At 41.5% G+C, this 20,327-nt stretch overlaps 1 protein-coding gene across 1 annotated transcript in view; it reads right to left on the bottom strand.

Moving 5' to 3' along the window:
* MKLN1 (muskelin 1) overlaps positions 1-19,572 on the bottom strand; it is a 93,259-nt gene extending 73,687 nt beyond the window's left edge. Inside the window, exons 1-2 of the mRNA XM_005530975.3 lie at positions 19,460-19,572; positions 5,429-5,498 (exon numbers count right to left, since the gene is read on the bottom strand). Of these exons, the coding sequence (XP_005531032.2) occupies positions 5,429-5,498; positions 19,460-19,554 (165 nt within the window). The 5' untranslated portion in view covers positions 19,555-19,572. The remainder of the gene's footprint in view (positions 1-5,428; positions 5,499-19,459) is intronic.
* Between the last annotated feature and the right edge of the window lie 755 nt (positions 19,573-20,327).

Genomic DNA, 20,327 nt, shown 5'->3' with positions numbered 1-20,327 from the left:
ATCCTTTATGCCTGGAAGGGAGCAAGGCACAGCAATTACTCCACATGGACAGCAGTGATTTCTTAACCCTACAGATAGAGAGGGAACTCTGCCGCCCTCCTTCCCACTTCCACACATCCCACCACCTGCTGAGTCATGCAGACCTCACAGAAAATAGAAGCACAAAAGCTAAACTCAACCTTTTTTTGTGAATTATCTGCTGATTGATATGGAAACAAAGGATAGATTTGCTATAAAACCCTGTGCCTAGATATATGTTTTTCTGGTTTATAATGCATACACATATACATCAAACTGAAAGACTTTCAAACTAAAAGATAAATTTACATTAGCTGTTAGGAATAAATTCTTTATTTGTGAGGGTGGTGAGACCCTGGCACAGGTTACCCAAAAAGGTTGTGGATCCCCCATCCCTGGAAGGGTCCAAGACCAGGTTGGACAGGACTTGGAGCAACCTGGCCAAGTGGAAGGTGCCCCTGCCCATGGCAGGGGGGCTTGGAATGAGATGTTTAAGGACCTTTCTATCTCAAACTACTCTATAATTCTATGATATATGTAAAAATACAGAGATGTACTTTTTGGGTTTCTACACACACCGCTGCCACTGTGTGGGTACCAGCTATGAATCTCACCGATGTTGAAAAAACACACTGCCTCTAGAGCTGCTAACAGCTGGCTGCATGGATATTTTTGGACTCCTACCAGGATTTTAGCTATGACAGACTATTCTCCAGCTCTAAAAGTATCTGTAGGATCAAGTGATTTATTCAACCTGGAGACCAAGCCTATGATATTTCAGGCAAATACACCAAGAAATATGACACTTTTCCATTTTATTGCTGTGAGCAACATCAGTACATTTAATGTCTATGTATTCATGCATTATTCCAAAAATCCAAATTACAACTGAGGTGTTTGTCCATTAGAACATGGCACACAGATACTAACTGGCACAACTGAGCAAAAACCTCAGCCCAGTTGTTAGGCCTCAAATCACAACACTAACAAAAAAGATGCTACAAAACACGAGAAGAAGAAAACTTCTGGATTCTGATTAAACACATTTGTAAGTAAATATGTACAAAGAGCAGAGTAACTCACATATGACATTTCAGCACCCGAACAGCTGTTTACAATGCACTCTCAAAAAAGAGCAAGTCCAGTCTTGTGACACTGGGAGCTGAAGCAAATTCCCAAGTTTTTTGAAGCTCTGGTCTGTGCTACCATTTGATGATAACCATATGAAAGTTGCTACATCACACAACAGAGTGTAAATTTTATTAATGTACTTTAAATTAATTCCTGATACAATCTACACAGCAGGATGGGAGTCAGAGGAAAACTGGTCTTAAGATGCAAAACTGACACTGATTGTTCAGACAACACCACTAACGTTATGTGTATCATCTTCAACTGTTCAAAATTCACACCTCCACAACACCGGAATGCGCTGCCCAGGGAGCCGGTGGCCAAGTCACCATCCCTGGAGGTGTCCAAGAAACAACTGGATGTGGCATTTAACTGGACCCTGGCACTGAGAAGGTGGTGACTGGTCAAAGGTTGGACTCTGATCTCCGAGGTCTATCACAACTTAATTGATTCTCTGATCAAATATGCTGAACCAGATTCCAAACTGCACTACACAAGCTGCCTGTACAGTTAGAGTCACACCATAGTTTATCAATTTCTTTCTGTTTAACCAATTCTGCTCAGGCATTTTTTTTTAATTAGGGAACAGTGAATTGCATGTAAAAATAAAACCCACAAAATAGCAAAATAACAAGGGCTGCCCTTGTCCACAACACAAACATCTTGATTGCTTTTACAATTAAGTTGGTGGCTAAATAAAAATCTATGCTTCTGTTCTACATGTTATTAATCAAGCCACTCAGGGGAATTAAATGCTCTTCACAGTCTTCCACGTCAGACCATCACTGGAATCATCAGGATGAGCCTTTCTGACGGGGCCGTGGTCTTCAGCATCACCAACCTCATTGCTTCACACTTCCAATGTAAGCTGAGAACGGCATTAAAAATAGAACCATCAGCCCTCTCCTGCCTGAATAGGTTACTACGTAGCAGGTTTGTTATTAAATATATAATTTCTGGGTCATCTATTTCAAGACTCAAGAAAGATATCTAGTTTAATAAACAGAAAAACAGCTGTCAGATATATTTCCTTTCACTGGCACTCATTCATAACCAACTGGTGGCTTTCATGGCCACGAGAATTATTTAACTCTACCATACCCAAGACGCCAGGAAAACCCTTTACTAAATATAGTCACGTGGCAGTATTTCAACTGTCTACACTTCCACTTTCATTTTCTTTCTCTTTTTAAAAAGGTTTCATATGGACTTTAGCACATTTACTGCATTTTCATTGAGCTTTTGAACACTTTTTGATGTTTTTATCTAAGTTCCTCTGATTCCTGCTCTGAAAGAAAAGGTGCCTGGAAAGGTTTTGTTTCACTCATGAGGGAAGGGAATAAACTAATGTTTAGGGACTCACTCATATTTTTACCTCCAAGCCAGCACAGCATCATCACCTCAGCAGGGAATTACTAAAGCCCGGCATTAAGGTGAGGCACTGAGGAGACAAACACAAGCGATCAGGGCTGCAGAGCTTATTGAAGTATCTCACATTGAGCATGCTGGACATCAGTCCTAGTGTTGTGCCTTAGCCCTGCTTTCAGCTAATAAAGCTGGGAACAAGGAGAGCTTTATTTCCCTGAGTTTTAGTTTGCTTCCTGTCCAGACCATTATGGCCACCCACACACTTGAGCAAGTGCGTCACCGCATGAGTGACCAGTTTTGAACTGAAGAGCTGCCAACACAACACCTAGAAAATGCCTTCCAGTTTCATTTTCTATAGGATCCACTATGTTTATTCCAGAGATTAAAAGGCATGTGTATAAATCAACATTTTTTGGAATATGTACTATTCAACTTGATTTTTTTTTCCCCCAAATTCTCCCCTCACCACATTTATAATTCAGTCATCCACTGTTTCAACTGAAGTTTTCCGAGCTAAGATTTTGCCGTAAGAACTTCAGCCACTGGGAAAAAAACAAGGACGCAGAACACCTATATAATATAAATGTTTTTCCTGCATTTAATTTGGCAGTCTTTCAATGGACAAGGTGCAAGAACTATTTTGACCAAAATGCAACCAAATCTGGAGTTCTTTCATCTGTCAAGTATGAGACAACACAAATGGGAACTGCTTCTATATACACAGAAATAACAAAAACTGCACTCTTTGCACACAGGACTCTTTTGCAGATTTTAATTCCCCACTTCCTCTTTCCAACTAATTTTTCAACAGAGAAATTAAACCATAAAAAATGCTTTACATGAATAATTAAACACTCAGATTAGAAACGTGAGAATTTGCTGCAGTATATAGTACTTTATACAGTATAAAGGCACTGCAAATACTCAGTGCTCAGCATTGAGCTTGCTGAACATATGAGCAACCACACAATACTTTACATTCTCATTATTAGATACGAAGATTCAAGCAAGAGGATCCAGCAACATGGTCTTTTCCAGTCAGGCCACATTTTCTGTTAGTTTTGTCTTTAAGTAATAGAATAAAACTCAAATACTGTCTTGCCAATCTCAGTTACTATGTGAGGACTTTTTTTTTGCCAGCCAGGCCTTAATTTTGGATACTTAATATATGTTTTGATATGTGACACACAGGTAGATAATGCCAGGGTTAATTCATCTCTCTCTTACCAAAAAGTTTGGATTAAATACCTTGCTTAGCATGCAAAGCAGTGCCCAACTCTCCAGGGTTGGAGTGAAGTCACTCTGCAACAGTATCTCCATTCAGGTCACGACTCATACACATGAAATTTTTGGAAGACATCTCTTTAACAAGCTCCTGTGGTTTGTACAGAAGTCTGCCACTCTAATTAATCCCTGCTTAATCTACATGTCTGAGTATAACCTGCATCACTCCTTGTCAGCCTTAAGTATAAATTTGGAATATTCTAAAGCATCGACTTACAGGAGGTGCGTTTCCATTCCAGAATCAGATTTTCAAAAGGACTGAATGTTATTTCAAAGCATGGTTCAGAAAATCAAAGAGTGAATTTAAGCAACAACTAAGAGCACATCTCAGATGAAAAACCCAGTCCAAAGACACACCCTGAACCTACCCTTCTTTGGGAACAAAAGCACCCCAAGAAAAACATGTGCTTCCTGCATGAAAGAAAGTAAAGGATGGTAGAAGGCTGGGATACAATCCATGCTCAATACTCATTACTCTGCAATCCATAGTTCCTAGATAGACTAAACTGCTTCAGGCTATGGATTAAAAGTCTACATTGTTTATCAAAATATAAATAAGTAAAATAATCAAATTCCAACAGCAGTAGATGCACAGAGGCATCAAGAGAATCAATATCAGTCTTCACAATCAGGTTTAAGGAACATGTTAATGGAATACAAAGGATACCTTCTCCTCAAAAAAACCCAAAAATATAATTTTACAGACACAATGACAAAGAAGGATTGACCAGAAAATCCAGGTGAAATCTCTTCAACTGCAGCAGATGATCTGCTGCTCTAGGGAGCCACCAGTGCAGACTCTGGATTTTTAGCACAACTCCAAGACAAAGCAGCAAGATTTACCTGGAGAAAAATCCCATGAGATTTCACTCATGAGGAATATTTGGATTAAATAAGTAGATAAGTAGAACTTTGCATGAGAGAGACACTGTGCAAGTCACTCTACTGTGCATCAGTGCTTAAAAGAATTGAAAACAAGCAGCACGAGAGACATAGAAGTTGATCAAACTGTATCAGATTAATAAAGTACAGATCTAACACAGAGAGAAGGATAACATTCATTGGAGAAAAAAAAGGTGGAAAAAAAAATGTGGAAAAGCATATTTTGGATAATCTAACAGCCTTAATAATAGTGAGAAAGCAAATTAGATGCTAAAATCAATACAAATCTTATTTTAATAAGGTGCTTAACCAGCAGAAGAGGTGACACTCGTGTCTCTAACCAGAGGCCACATTTCTGAACGTGCTGTAAGGAGAAACAAACACCAGCTCTTAGATCTGGGATTCAAGGCCAAGAATCTACAACAGCCTCCAGTAGTGCTGACAAAGGGGGACCTGCACGCCTCATTAGCAGCTTAATCTCACCATAAGGTTTGATTATTTTCAGCATGACCACGATTGCCAAGGAGGAAACCTGAAACTTCCCCTGCAATGAAGCACTTCTAGAAGGATCAAAAATTGCTAGAAATGTAAATATCTCATGTACCAACAACCTGCATTTTACTCAGAGAAGGAAGCCTATAAATATGTCGATGTCAATAGCAGCAGCCCACATTTAAAATAAAAACCCCGGTATACATTAAATTGTACAACACAGCTATAGAGCAGCACAGATTCAGGAGCTTACCTGGGGGGGATAATTGCTTTCTGAAGACCATCTTGAGGATTGATCATTTGGCCTATCCACCAAGATATTCCTAAGAAAAGAGAAGCCAAAAGTAATTTAAATAACTCTTGCGTATTTTACATCTCCAATAAACATGTTGTACATTTAGATCGGTAACACTCTCACGCAACGACCTGTATCATTAGGTACACTCAAGTTCTCCCCATTCTTTATTAAAGATTTTCTACACTGCTATTTTACAGGACCCATCAAAATACACCTTTGAGCTTTGAGGCTGTGAAACAGAGCTCCAAGTTGAGAAATAAAAAAAATTCAAATTGTGAAATAAATGTAAAACAGATGAATCTACATAGGCTTGAGTCTGTAATGAAGTGAGGAAAAATGGGCTTATACATCTCAGTAGTGTAAGAACTTTTCCATAAGGTTAAAATGATGAGCAGTTGGAGGTTTAGCTAGCCAAAGACTCTCCTTTAGTAAACAGGCAATACTGGAAGGGAGAGAGAGGGCTGCTAACCTACTTAAGCTTTCCTGGAGCATAGAGAGATGACCATTCGAGTCATGCCAAATTTTAAAAAGTATTTTTCATGAGCTACAATCTCAGAACATCACACAAAAAAACAGTTCAACTCTTCAACCAGCAAAACTGAGTTGCTTTCTTCGCTTTGAAATAGTACAATACTTAGGTATTTAATAAATTCAAAACAGTTATTTTCTGGCTAAAATGAAACAGATTCACCATGACAGTTACATGACACATCTGCTTTCTCTTCTATAACCATGCAGTAAAGCTCCTATAACCATACAGTAAAGTGCCAGATTAAACTAAAAAAAACCCCTAAAAATCCCTAAAATATATATAATTATTGGCAAGGTGACAATGCACCACCTGCTGGACAGGGCTTGTGAGCTGCACCACTTCCAACTAACGAATTTGTCAGCTCATAAAACTTATGTAAAAAGAAGGAAACAGTCATCAAAAGGCTTCTGCCATCTCCATCTGCTGTGTAGGAGGAAAAGAACACGAGCATCTGGATTACTACAAAGGACTGGAGGAAAAAGCGCTCCAATGAAAGCTCCGAAGGGAAAGAGGTTAAGTCAGAGGTTGAGCATTACCAGACAGAAATTAGCTGGCTCTTTCCACACTGGACAGCCCAAAATCACTGCAGTAGCAACAGTATCCAGGCAGTCCCATGATGAGACAAGGGACACAGCCAGGAGTCACACCAGGGTGGCCTCTTAAATCTGAATACTTTTGAGAGCTGGCCAAGTGGCTGTGTCTATCCATAGGCTTGGAGAACACCTCCAGATTTTCACACAGTGTAGGAATAAAACTCAAGTTCCTCCTCCCTTTAGCTGATTCTCTTCATAGCACAGCATTTATTAACAGCAATACCAGCACCAATCCAGGTCTGTGGCTGCTTTATTCACCCATCCCCATCTGGGAAAATGCAATGGAACAGCACTGTCCTATGCTCCAACCCCATCAAACATAAAAAACACAACTCTACGTAATTCGACAGCCAGCTAAGAACATCATCTGCAGTTCAAAGAGGCTCAATTCCAAGACAAAACCTGGCCCTGTCTTTAATTACAACTGGGACAAAACAAACCAATCTAAGCAAAGGGAAGAATTTGAGAACTGAGACACAAATTTCTAATAAATGCTGCCAGTCTGAAGGCTAAGTCACCATTAGAAACCACAGGACATGCTTTGGAGAAGAATCACCTGCAGTCTCCCATACCATGCCATGCCACAGGCAAGACATGGTATCTAATATATTCTTAATACCTGTTAGTATCTGGAGAGAAAAAAAATGCTAAACTTAAAGATACGTATCTTATATTAAATACTTTAGGGATTCAAAGGCAGATAAAACTAGATAATGCTGCATGGCTTTTCTCCTTTATGGAACTTTATCCGAATCTTGGAACACAAGACGACAAGTAACCCTACAGAATAAATTTTATTTATGATTCCATTACATTTGTTTAAACATTAGACAATAAACTCTTCATACACTGAGCAACACTTGCAGGAATTGGCACTGCTGCATGGTCAGATAATGCCCAGCTAGAAAGAGGCATTTTGTACCTGGGACAGATCCCAAATATTGTATTTTTAGAAGTAGATTTGTTTGCTTCTCCAGGTCAAAGATCAGTTTGCCACAACCAAGGAAGATCTCAGTCAGTACAGCCAAACAAGTTAAAATTATTCCACAGAGAGAGAAAAGGGACAGGCAGCTCACACAAAGGCTAAAAAGAAAAGTGAAAAGATGAAGATAGCAGTATCAATGGAGTTAAAAATGTTTAAAATACATGGGTTATTAATTTATTAAGATTCAACAAACACTGAAGACAGCAGTCCATGTGTACAAAGCCAATTTAAAGTAACAGTTTAGGAAAATTTATGGACTAGTGTGAATTGAAGCACTACAGCAGCCGTGAGGCAATAAGAAACAAACAAATGCATGTCCTAACAGCTGATGCCTTTTTCCATGTAAAGCCCTTTTTCTGGACATCACAAAACTCCTACGCAGTACCCGGAGGGAGGCTTTGCAGATATGATACCTAGATTAAAATCTGAGAAACTTCAGAAGTGAAAATTCCATTAACACAACGACTTTCCATGTAATTTTCACAAGACGTTAAAGAAAAAAAAAAAGGTATTTGTAAGCCCTCGAGCTACCACAAGTACCAATGGTTTTACGCAAGCTTTTCCTGCAAAAAAAGCAACCCATTAAACATGATTTGAGATAACTTCTTTTCATCAGCTGTGGATACAAGATCAAGTCTAGCAGGAATCTACAACACTGCCAAAGGGACCACCCCACCCACTTGCAAAGGATCCTCCCCCTCACTACACCAGCAGCTATAATGAAGATTTGCATAAATAACTCCACATCAGTTCTCTAGTTCAGCTCATACCAGGGCCAGCACAGACTGAGACTAAAAGATGAGCAGCTGGACCAGGACAAAAGGTTCCCAGTGGAGTGAACTCCCAATCCCCCCTTCCCACTGGAAAGAAACTACTAAAAAAATGAGATGACGTGGCACCTCTGCTATGAGAAGAAGCAAGGCAGGAGGGAGCCATTTTATTAACACCACAAGCAACTCCAGAGGCAGCTCTGCTGTGCCTCATTTCCTAACCTGCCTGCCTGCACAGCTATCAGCAGCTAAGCCTTACTGTAAGCATTCCCAGCACTGAAGAGTGGATGGTTCCATGCAGAAAGCTCTTGGCAGAGTACAGTGCAAGTTTCTTTTTATTGCCCAGGCAGACACTGGTCTCACAACCGCTGGAAGGAAATAATTTTTCCATCATATCCTTGGTGCCAACTGTTGGCTGATCTCTGCTGGAATGACAGAGATGTCATCACATGTTGGGACTTCTCTGTGCAAAGAGCTCTGTGAGTTCAGGCATGACAATCACCAAGGGAGAGTTTTCCCTTGCTCCAGTGGGGAAGAGAGAAATAACATGACTTTGCAAAATACGCTGCAAATTAGGTTTAAGGCTGCTATAATTTGCATCTAACCTAAATATTTTCATGGAGCTGCTATTAGGGAAATCCATGACTTTAGGAAAGAGTCTTTAAGAATAAACAAATCCCAAACACTCTCTTTGCTTGGCACATTCACATGGCTCTTCAGAGAGCAGCTGTGCAGGAAAGGGCACAGGCTTTACTAAGAGAGGACTTGGAACTCAGACTCTCCTTCAAAACCACAGAGCTACCACGCCATTACACTGCAAAAATGCACTTGAAGTGCTTGGAAAACACAGACTGGCTGGAAATGGACTAAATACTTGCTCCAGGGTTGTCCACGTGATAATTCTTTCCGTTTTTCCTACAACCAACCCAAAAGAGATTGAGAAGAATACAGCAACTGGAATACACGTACCAGAATTTCCACTAAGTGCACTGTAAGATGTGGTGGACCAAACCATTCCAAACACGCAGAACCCTCACAGCAGCCAGCAGAGAGCATCCACAGAGATAATCCTACCTAGCCTAGACACTGGAATGTACACACAGCCTTAACCAAGAAAAACAAGGAAAAAAATTACTTACCAGCTAAATACCCAATGGATCTGGAAAGAACTACAGATTTATTTTTTTTCTCCTGAAACTCCCATAACTCAGTGCAAGCTGTGCTGGTTTAGAACCACCTGGCTGCAATGTTTGAAAACCTGCATGTACCTATGGCTGTCCCCTAAAGCAAGTCAAAAAACACTTTCTAGGTTCTGCTACAGTTTCTCTCCTTCTCACTGGAAAAGTTCTCTGCTCAGAATGGCAGAAGGATATAAAGACATGAAAACATCTTGACTTAAACACAGTAAATACGGGAAGTTATTATGCAGATCCATTCAGGAAAAAAGTGGGGGTTTGGGGGTTACTTTTACAACACATGATTTCTTAACCTCCTGCATAGCAAAACAAAGTTTGAGTAGAACATGTACAGGACTGCACAGTTTGAAATATAATAATGTCACAAGATTGGCCAACTTGCTGCTCAATTTTGCTTCATCTCCTCAGGAGTCTCACACTGTTTTCCAGTATATTACAAACCCATTTCTATCAAAAATAAAATAGCTTAGTAAATACAGCATTACAGAAATAAACTGAAGAATTTATAAATCTTATAGAAATATATATTCATCAGATCGCAGCTTACTATACTGGACAACAAACCTGGCATTACTTAGCTCTGGCCTAGAAACAGCCCAATTAAAATCAGGTTCTCGATTTTTTTCAACGAAAAGTTTACTTCTGTTTTAAAAGATGCCTATCATCACTGCCAGACCAACCAAACTGCTTCTGAAATGCTAAATGACGCTGTTGCAGACATTTCCAGTAAGGCAAGTTAGGAAGTATTTTTTTTTCATTCCCCTCATCTAGTTAAGACTTTTAAACAAGACTTTTTTGATTCAGCAGATCTTTCTCAAGACATGACAGGAATGAAATAGTATCAATAGTGACTAAAACTACAGCAGTGTAGAGCAGGAAGTTACAGAATCATGTGGGACTGGGAAAGCCCTAAAATCACCAAGTCCAAACATTAAACCAGCACTGCCAAGGCTACCACTAAACCATGTCCCCAGGTGCCACATCCACATGTCTTTAAAATCCCTCCAGGAATGGTGACTCCACCACTGCTCTGGGCAGCTGTGCCACGGACAATCCTTTTGCTCAAGAATCCCTTCCTGATATCCAATCTAACCCTCTCCTGGCACAACTTGAGGACATTTCCAAGTTATCAGAGCCCGGTAAATAACTTCTATTCCAGTGACACTCAACAACCCTAAATCACAGATTAAACTTTTGACTGTATCACTGAGAGATTCAAATCCTTGGTAACAAGAGCTCCCAGCTCCAGGCTGGGAATATCAGTATTAGCACAGAGGAAAAACGAACAGGAGAAAAAATGAAGACAGGCTTATTTACTTATGTTGGTACCCAGAGTAACTTCATGCATCGCAAATGATTACCAGCCTAATTGTCCCAGCATTTAGGGATTATAGTTTAGATGTAATTTCACTGCTAAGTGATGCTGAGAATCTTCTAAGCTTGAAAAATTACCAAAGTTTGTCCTCTCTCTGCACTAACTTTGGGTTTAAATTTAAGAATTGTTAGATCACTAAAACAGATCTTTCCTGTGAAGTTGAACTAATATCTATCTGATTTTTTATAAGAAAATAAAGTGCCAGCGGTATCAGTGAACTCAAGTGATTATAAGATCATCTGATGCAGTTTCTTTTATTCATTTCATACTCTGTGTTCACCTGTACATGTCCTCTTGTACATATTATCCTCAATAAGAATATTAGAGCAGACAAGGATATCTGAATTCCAGCTTTTAACCAAGCCTAGGTAAGATACCAGAAGATTGCCAGAGTAGGAAAAAATCCCTGGCTTAATAGAAAGACCAAGAATACCATGAATTCTGCCCTTCAAGACTCAAGGAAAAAGATAAAGAGATTACACTCTTCAGTTAACAGAATTTGTAGCTAAAAGATAAAATACTTGAGTAAAATCTTACAGAGTTTAAAACACCACCACCCACAACCACTGGATAACAACATTCAGTTTTCATTTTGAGAAAATTTCGTATCTAGCTTGAAAATAGTTTGGATGGTGTGTGAACATAGGGATTTCTACTGCCAGCAATCACTAGACGAGTCACTGAACTTTGACTTTCCAAATCTTCCACAGTTCTGGTGGAGCAGCCCACTTCAGCGCTGTTCACTTCTCATTTCCAGAAGCATTTTCTTGGGACAGGACAGATCCTTTTCAAGTAGATTAGGGGAAAGCAATGTCTAGCACACATCTATGTAAATTCCCTGTGCTGTATTTTGGAAGCATCACAACCTCAGTAGAGTATTTCTGTTTGACTAATGCACATATGGAAAAACTTAACGAAGGCCAGGAAGTAGATCAAGGCCTTCCACGATTTCAGAACAGTGCAAGGATGCTCTTCTATTCCATAAAATCTGTGATAATTCCACTCAGGGGAAGCCACAAAACCAGACTGAGTGATTACATGTAAAGATATACATTGCTAATGTAAGCCATAAACACATCTTTAATACTCATCAGCACCGTAACCTCACACCCAGTAAAAGTTCACCCAAAAAACTAATGCCTGTAAAAGAATTTAAAGCAGACTATGTTCAACAAAACAGACTGAAGCACCCACATGCCCAAACTGATGTCAGGTTTGGTTCTTTTCGACCAAAACTGGATGGAAAATGCCTCCTGGTTCCAGGTGGGAAAGTTTTCACAGCTTTCCTTTCAAAATTAAGCTTCTCTCACTGACAGTGCAACTCAGGGAATGGAGAAGACAAAACACTCATCTAGGAAGATAAGGAAGTATCAGCCTTTGAAGTGCTGGTTGTATGGAGACATACAGTACAGGTCAAACATTTTGACCCTGGATTACATTAAGGAATAATTCCTTATTTTGGATCAATATACATAATTCATGCTAAAGGATACACCAGTTCCCAGGCCAAAATTACTTTCATATTTGGCAGCTTCCAAATCCTGTAGCAGAAACCAGGATTCTTAGAAGACAAAACTGAAAGTTAGCAATAGTACACTGTCACATAAGAGTGGAGTGGGAATTCATTCATCAATTCCTTATTCACGGGTCAATTTACCTAACCCAAATTTTTATCTCAAATTTAACACTCTATGTTAAAAGCATCTCTTTACTAATAAAACTTTCAAGTATAAAACAGGCTAGGAAATTGCTGTTTAAATATAATTACCATAATAGCCAAATGCTGTTTAAACTATGTACTGAGAGAAAAGTATTCCAGAAAAATACAGGTCATGTCCTAAACAGAGTTTCAATGTTTTTTCAGGCACCTTCCCAGAGCTTGAGCATGACATGTGAACCCAGCCAGTCTCAGGAGGAAAGGCAGGGAAAACCAAGGAAAACACCACCAAATTCAAACTGACCAGAGCACAATTTTTCTCTATTATGAAGATCCTGTCCTTTTCCAGGAACAGCAGAAGGTGCCAGCAGAGGAAGAGCAAGTGCTTTCAGCCAGTCTGCTCATGCAGTTTAAATTCAGATGTGCAGGCTGCTGTCCTCAACTTAAATAGATGGTTATGCTCCTTGATTTAAATTGATACAGGAAATAATTTCTCAAGGATTATGCAAACTGAGTTGCAAGTAATGACTGAAATAGCAACTACCTAAAGCAACAAACCACTCTACACCTTCAGTGCTCCTCCTCCCCTTCCAGTAGCTGGTATATTATGGAATTTAGACCAAATGAACTTACAGCTCACCCTTCCCACAAAATTGAACAGGCAAAAAAAGCAAAACTGCATCTGGGTTTACAAGTTTATATTAGCATGCAATTAAAATCAAGCACTGGCTTGCTTTGGAACAAGACACCCTCTATGTAAGTGATGGAATCGGTGCTACCCACACTTCACCTCAGCAAAAAAATCAGGATCAGATCACAGAATTGATGGTGGTGATAAACCTGACCGTTCTACCAGCAATCTGATAAAAACATAATGAATGTACAGAATGAAAAACCATATTCTTTGCTATGAAAAAAAAATCAAGCAGACTGCATATGATGCCTGAGCAACATTTACCATAAGGAAAACTCTGTTTCAATAACTAGTCAGTCTTTAAACCAGTAATTAGTAATTAAAGGCTGGAAAACTTTCATTAAACTCACAGGCTATACAGCCACATGCACAGCAAATGATCCACAATCTGATGATGTTAACACCTCCCATGAAAATTTTACATTCTTAATGTTCCTGTAAAATGCCATCCCAGAATAGGCTGAACATCGGAGCACTACAGGTTCTGCCAGGTTGGGCACACCAGGGAACCTGAGCAATTAGCATTTCACCCTCCTCCTTCTGCCAGTGAATAAACCTGTCTAATCTCTTAAATAATGTCTATATTTTAACTGGAGCCTAAAGAGATTTCTCCTGATACTACAGCACTTGTGCTTTTACCTGGGGAGCAAGAGATATCGTAACTCGTAATTCCTCATAACTTCATAATTTTGTGATTTTTTTTTCACTCCCTCCACCTCTGACAATTTTCTTTCTCTCTAATTAATTTTATTAGACACCAAAGAAGCATTTTATAGTTATGTATTCAATCTGTAGGCAACTTTATTTTCTACAGAAATATTTTGCTCTTTAAGTACTGAATCTCAGCACTCACAGAAAAATCCTAGGCTATAGAAGCGATGTAAGCAAACAGGAAAACACATGTCAGAACATGAGGTTATCTAGAAACATCCAGAAAGTCCACACAAACAAGCAGAGGGGAAAAAATATTTGCCACTGGCCAGGACAAAAACCAAAAATGAGAGCATTTCTATACATAGGGTTCAGATGAGAAGAAAGGAGTGGGTCACTAGTTAGCTAGAGTTTGCATCCCCTGCTTATTTTAATAAATGTTGGAAGTATTGATCAATATTGAAAGTCATCAGCAGTTACAGAGCCAGCCCCTGTTTCTGCTCGCCTTCCTGTATCTAAAGGTAAAGCAATTACAGGAAGTCAATTTGCTACGTCAAAATACTGAAGCTAGAAATGCTGACAACCTAAGCTAAGAAAAAAATAATAAAAAAAATACACTAATACTTATTATTTTGCAAAAAAACTCCAAAGTCACAGTTCTACAACTCTTCCACCCATTTCGGTCTGGTTTAGATGGCTTTAAACTGCTTACACCTCAGCAGAAGGTATCCTCACCTTGTAAAGGGAAGAGAGCTTGGGCTCATGGAACTTAATATTAAAAATTAACCTTTTCATTAGTTATGACTGATCTCAGCTTGAACATGAGATTCTTCAAGACCTGTGTGCATCTGCAAGGAGATTTATGAACTTCTAAGGTACAAATTCGAGTCATCAGTTTCATGTGGTTGGAGGAGAAACTAAGAACCACATTTCACTGGCCACAAACATATGTTTTTTCCTGTTACAAAAATCTCAGCAAGCACAGGAGCTGGAATTCAGGTTATTTTCTACCTGAGGTTTTTTGTTTGTTTGTTTAGGTCTGTTGTTTTTAATCCTTATGGACTTTACCCCAAAAAGTTTGCTAGATGTGTTCTCTTCACCCTCTTGCTAAGGTTTTGCAAGATTTGAAAACATTTGAAAAAGAGTACACTTCTTTCAGAGTAGACCACTACAGCAGTACATTTTAGTCTGGCCAGAAACTTGCTGTTACACCCTCATAACTAGAAAGCAAAAATAAAATTTGCATTCTCACTTTAAAAGCCTATGAGTCACCCATATTTTACTATCAAAGTATCTTTTATTAAGTTTTCTTCCCCTAGTTCAATGGAAATCCAGAAAACCAATGAAAAAATAAAATTATTTTGAGTGTATTTCAACAAAACAACTGGATCCTTCCCTGCTCCAGGACAAGTCCTAGGAAGGGGACAACAGTTATTCAGCCTTCAGCATATGACACCACTCAAGGCATCAAACTGGAGAAGACTGGAATTCTCTGAACAATTGAAGTTGACCATCAAATAGATAAAAGTGAGTTGCAGTGAAAAAGTGACACCTTCTAAGAGGTTGTTAATGGTATTTAATTATCAGCTAGAGAAACCAACCTTAATTTATATTCTTAATAACAACCTTAGCACAAGAAATAAACAATATACTAATTAAAAATCCTGAAGTCAAATACAGGAAATATACTGATCTTCCTCTACAGAGATTCCATACAGGGAAGCTTGAAGGACTGAAAATTTGAGCAACAGAAACAGGATGAACATTCCTCACTAAAGTATGTGAACAGAGGAACACAGAAAAAAACTCTTGTTAGTCTCTGAAGTGGGATTTCAGCCACATAAAACAGTGACAGAAGTACCTGAGTGCATTACCAAATACAAAATGCCATCATGAGGCTGATGCAGCCACTAGAACCCTCAGCCCCAGGATACAGTAATCAGGCAATAAAAAAAGGGTACACGGCTGCCATCACACAGAGCACAGCACTTCAACTCTCATTCACCTCACGAGGAAATTCAAACTGGAGCAGGTACAAAAAAGACCACTAAAAAAGTCAGTAAATGAAATGCTTCTCCCAGTGTAGAGTGAGAGCTTCTGATTCTATTCTTTACCAAACAAACCCAAGTTGGAGCAAGGCCTGCATTACCTTCTATAACTGTTTATTCCCTCCTTGTGCAGAAAGAAATGAAGGGATTGAGCTCATCACTTCTTGCAGGAGGGAAGAGAAGGGAGAGGAATAAAGTCCATCTCCCCATCTCTGTGCATGTCTAAAGACACCAGCACTCACTTGTGTCACTGTAGTGAAGCCGCTGCCAGTGCTGGGACAATCCCTAGGCCAGTCCCATGTGAGGCATCAGGGAGCAGCCTCCCCTGAGGCTCCATACCTTTGGGGAAGAACCTCGGAGAGGTAAGGAATGGATCTGACAGAGCAGTCTCAGGCAATGGGCTGGGTTGATCATTTTCCAAGTTGGATAAGCTCAAGCCTCTCAATGCACCAGTGCCTCTGCACAACTAGAGCATCTCTGGAAACACCAGATGTTTCAATACCAAATTATCTCCTGGTCCAATTCTCTTCTCAAAGCCACAACCTCCCCTACAACACAGACTGAGGCAGCCACTATCACCAGACCAATATCCAAGTCAGTCTTCTTGCTGCTAAAAAACAATAGACAACAACTCCACTGATTTGAAAAAACAGGCAAACTATTTATTTTCATTAAGACAATCTTCACTTAATGTCTGGAAAGGTCCAGGCAAACCCACAGGTAGCTGCAGCACTGGTAAAACTGCCAGAAACTGGATCCAGTACCACCACCAAATGCAAGAGGAAAGACGCTGGCACTAGCACAGGAAGCTTCTCTGTCACTGGAAGAAAATGAGTGTTTTTCAATAGACTAGTGATCCTCAACTCGAGCATGACTAGAAAGACCTTTGAAAAACACTTTTCATTTTGCTTTGTTGAGGCTTTTTTTAATTAAAAGAGAGGTTATCAGATGATTTCACTGTTCTGAAAAGTTTCGATGTCAGTTCAGCACCACATAAGCAGGTGAGATGTCACTAGATATCTAATTTCTTCCCTGGTCAGCGATGATGGAAGTTTTACAGTCCATAACTTTGTTTTACATTTAAAACCATACAACTACTCAAGGCATGTGATTAAACCATGCTTAACTCCTTTGCTCCTCCCCAAGCACTTCGCCTGCAAGACCACAACTCCCAACAATAAGAAATAATATTTAATAAGCTGTATATTCATTCCTACATACATAAGGGCAGAGCCCCTTTTCTTCTTCAAGGTTAAAGTGGTTTCTTTCTAGCTATGCCAGCAAACTTATTTAAACTACAGTATAACCAGAATTCCCAGTGTCATAGAATCGTGTAGGTTGGAAAATATCCTCTAAGATCAAGTTCTTCCAGACAAGCATCATTTTGTTCTACATACTAAATTCTAAGAAAACTTTTAGTTCTACATGCATGTTCATCCCACAGGGTATCACGGGCTTGTCACAGCAATTTTCAGTATTTCCATCTTCAGTCCATCCCCAAAAACCAACCCTCCCGTATCCTTCTTATTAAACTTTGTCTTTTTGAGAGGCTGATCTTAAATCACAGGTCAAAGCCTCTCCTTTCCAATTCCGACTGTATTCCAGTTCTCTTCCAGACCATGGGAATAAAAGCAAGCAAAAACCAAAACTTCCATAGCAAGACAGCATTTAGGACCAAAATCACGCAGACGAAGGTCAGCACACCAGAGAACAACCCCACTGCTGGGATTACAGTGCTTAAAAGCAGATAAAATTGTTTTCACTGATGGCAAGCACTTTTAAACAACATCTTAAAAACAGCCATATGCAAGGTCACGCGTTTGTAAAATACCAGCCCAGCCACAGGAATGGGAATTTGTCTCAGGGAAGGCATTAAGGACTTCGGGCAGCACTGCAGATCCCACGTGAGCATTAATTCCTGACTGTCTGTAGCAAAAGGGACTAATGGGAGCCTTGGAAAGGAATATCAAGGAGAAAGACAATACTCTGTGTTTATATCACATCACTGAGATCAATAATGCACTGTCACCCCTCTCCTCAGGGACCAACACTTCAGCAAGACCTTAAAAGCCAGAAATGCCAGTAGGAAGAACTACAGGACCATCAGAGATCTGCAAGAGGCACCCTAAGGGCAAGCTGCTTTAACAGGAAAGGTAAAGGGATGGCTTAATTACCATCAAAGATTACCAGCTAGAAAAGAAACCAGTTCTTTTTCACATCTAACATAGAAAATATACAGAAAAACAAAAAAATTTGGAGTTCAGTTCAAAACGTGTTTTTAGAGGTTTGCTTCATTTTGGAAAGTGGAGATAATTGAGGATATTAATAATTAACATCTAAGGCAACTCTGCCACTTGTTGCTAGCGGGTGAGTTCAGGATACATCAATCAAAGGTCAGTAAATGCAGCACAATCGATGATCGGATGAGTCTCAACAGCCCATGATGACCTCGTTGTGCTGTGACCCCAGCAGTCCTCCTGAATTCCAGCACCACGGATGATCTATCCAAAAGGTGTACCAAAAACATCACACCTAAACCACGCTGAGGTCACTCCAGACTTGACTGTCACCAACTAGAGGAATTCCACAGGCTACAGCTGGATGCCATATGGCCAACAGAGGATGGGGTCAGCTGAAGCACAAACCTATGGCTGTAGCACCTTCTGCCAACCTTCAAATTCCTAAAAGCAGGTGATTATGGCAGCAATTGACCCCTTTCCCTTAAAACCACGCACAGCAGGTGACACAGCCCAGCATTCCAGAGGTCAAGGGCATGAGAGGATGCCCAGCTGCCAAAAAACACAGAGCCCACAGGCACCTGACAGGGGGAGGGCAGGGCAGGAGGGGCACTGACCCTTCTCCCCGTTTCACCCAGTAACTGACCAGCCTCTCTCACACCGGCACCTGTTCTTCCCCAAAATCTGGAGTCAGCTTCTCTTTAGCTGCAACTTTCCTTCGCCCATACCTAAAGCTACCCCAAAACCTGATTCTCAAGGCCCTCGCCATTTAACTCATCACCCCAAACCTGCAAGCCCAGATCCTCTGCCCCACGCAACTCCCCCCAAATCTCTTAATGAACCACTTCCCCAAACATAGCCCCAAATGATGGTGCCCTGTCCCTGAACCTCCAGCCCTGCCGAGAGCCCCCTCCCCCGCCAGGACCCCTAAGTCTCGCAGTACAGACCTCCGTCAAACGCAACCCCCCCCAAACCCTGCTGCAGAGAGCCCTCTCACACACAGCCGCCTCAAACTCTCCTATAGAGACCCTGCTCACACACACGCCCCCCCAAAATCTGCTGCACGAAGCCCTCTCACACACAGAACGCCGCTCACACACAGCTCTGGTCCCACTCCTCCCGCCGCGGCCTCCCCGCGCAGGCCTCAGCGCGGGGCACTCGCAGGCCCCACACAGGCCCAACCGCCCGGCCATCCCCAGACCCGAGCCCGGAGCGCGTTCCAGGCGCGGTGCCGAGCCCGGCACTCACTCGGGCAGGTAGGTGGAGGAGAAGCTGCTCCAGCGGTGCAGGCTGTAGCCCAACACGCGACTCTCAGCGCCCGCCGGCCCCGCCGCCGCCGCCATCTTGTTGTCAGCAGCGGCCCCGGCAGCGACCGCGGGGGGCGGGGCCAAGCTCTTAAAGGGGCCGCGCTCTTAAAGGGGCCGCGCCGGGGGCGGTGGGGACGGTCTGAGGGGGCTCGAGGGGCGCCCGAGGGTCTGCCCCGTGGGGCTGAGGGGTTCAGGGGGTTCCTCGTGGGGCTGAGGCGCCGTGAAGGGTTCAGGGGGTGCCCCGTGGGGCTGAGGTGCCGTGAAGGGTTCAGGGGGTGCCACGTGGGGCTGAGGTGCCGTGAGGGGTTCAGGGGGTTCCTCGTGGGGCTGAGGTGCCGTGAAGGGTTCAGGGGGTTCCTCGTGGGGCTGAGGTGCCGTGAAGGGTTCAGGGGGTGCCCCGTGGGGCTCAGACAAGCTGTGGATCTGAGGGGGTGCCCTGAGGGGCTCAAGGGATGCGTCAAAGGTTTGAGGTGAGAAGTTTGGGGGAGGGACTGTGGGTAGAGAGGGGCTCAGGGGTGTCCCATGGGGCTCAAGATGGATGCTTTGAGGGGCTCAGGTGGGCTGAGGAGTGTTAATTATCAAAGGAAATGCTCCTTCCCTGGCCCCACGCTGGTGGGTGATTGGGAAAGGGATCAAGAGAAACCTAATGAGGTTTTATCCTACACCAGCTCCTGGAATTATAAAATTGTTAAAGTTGGAAAAGACCTTTAAGACCATCAAGTCCAACCATCAACACAGCACTGACAGAATGAGCACATAAACTGGGGATTCTTTGACAAGCTTCTCTCTGGCTGAGGTTCTTGTAGGGT

This window comes from Pseudopodoces humilis, chromosome 5 (genome assembly GCF_049639895.1).
Source record: "Pseudopodoces humilis isolate 2021_Gansu_Grassland_sample_001 chromosome 5, ASM4963989v1, whole genome shotgun sequence".
Lineage (NCBI taxonomy): Eukaryota > Metazoa > Chordata > Aves > Passeriformes > Paridae > Pseudopodoces > Pseudopodoces humilis.
Note: the sequence above shows the minus strand (reverse complement) of the source record. Positions and strands in the feature narration are given on the sequence as shown.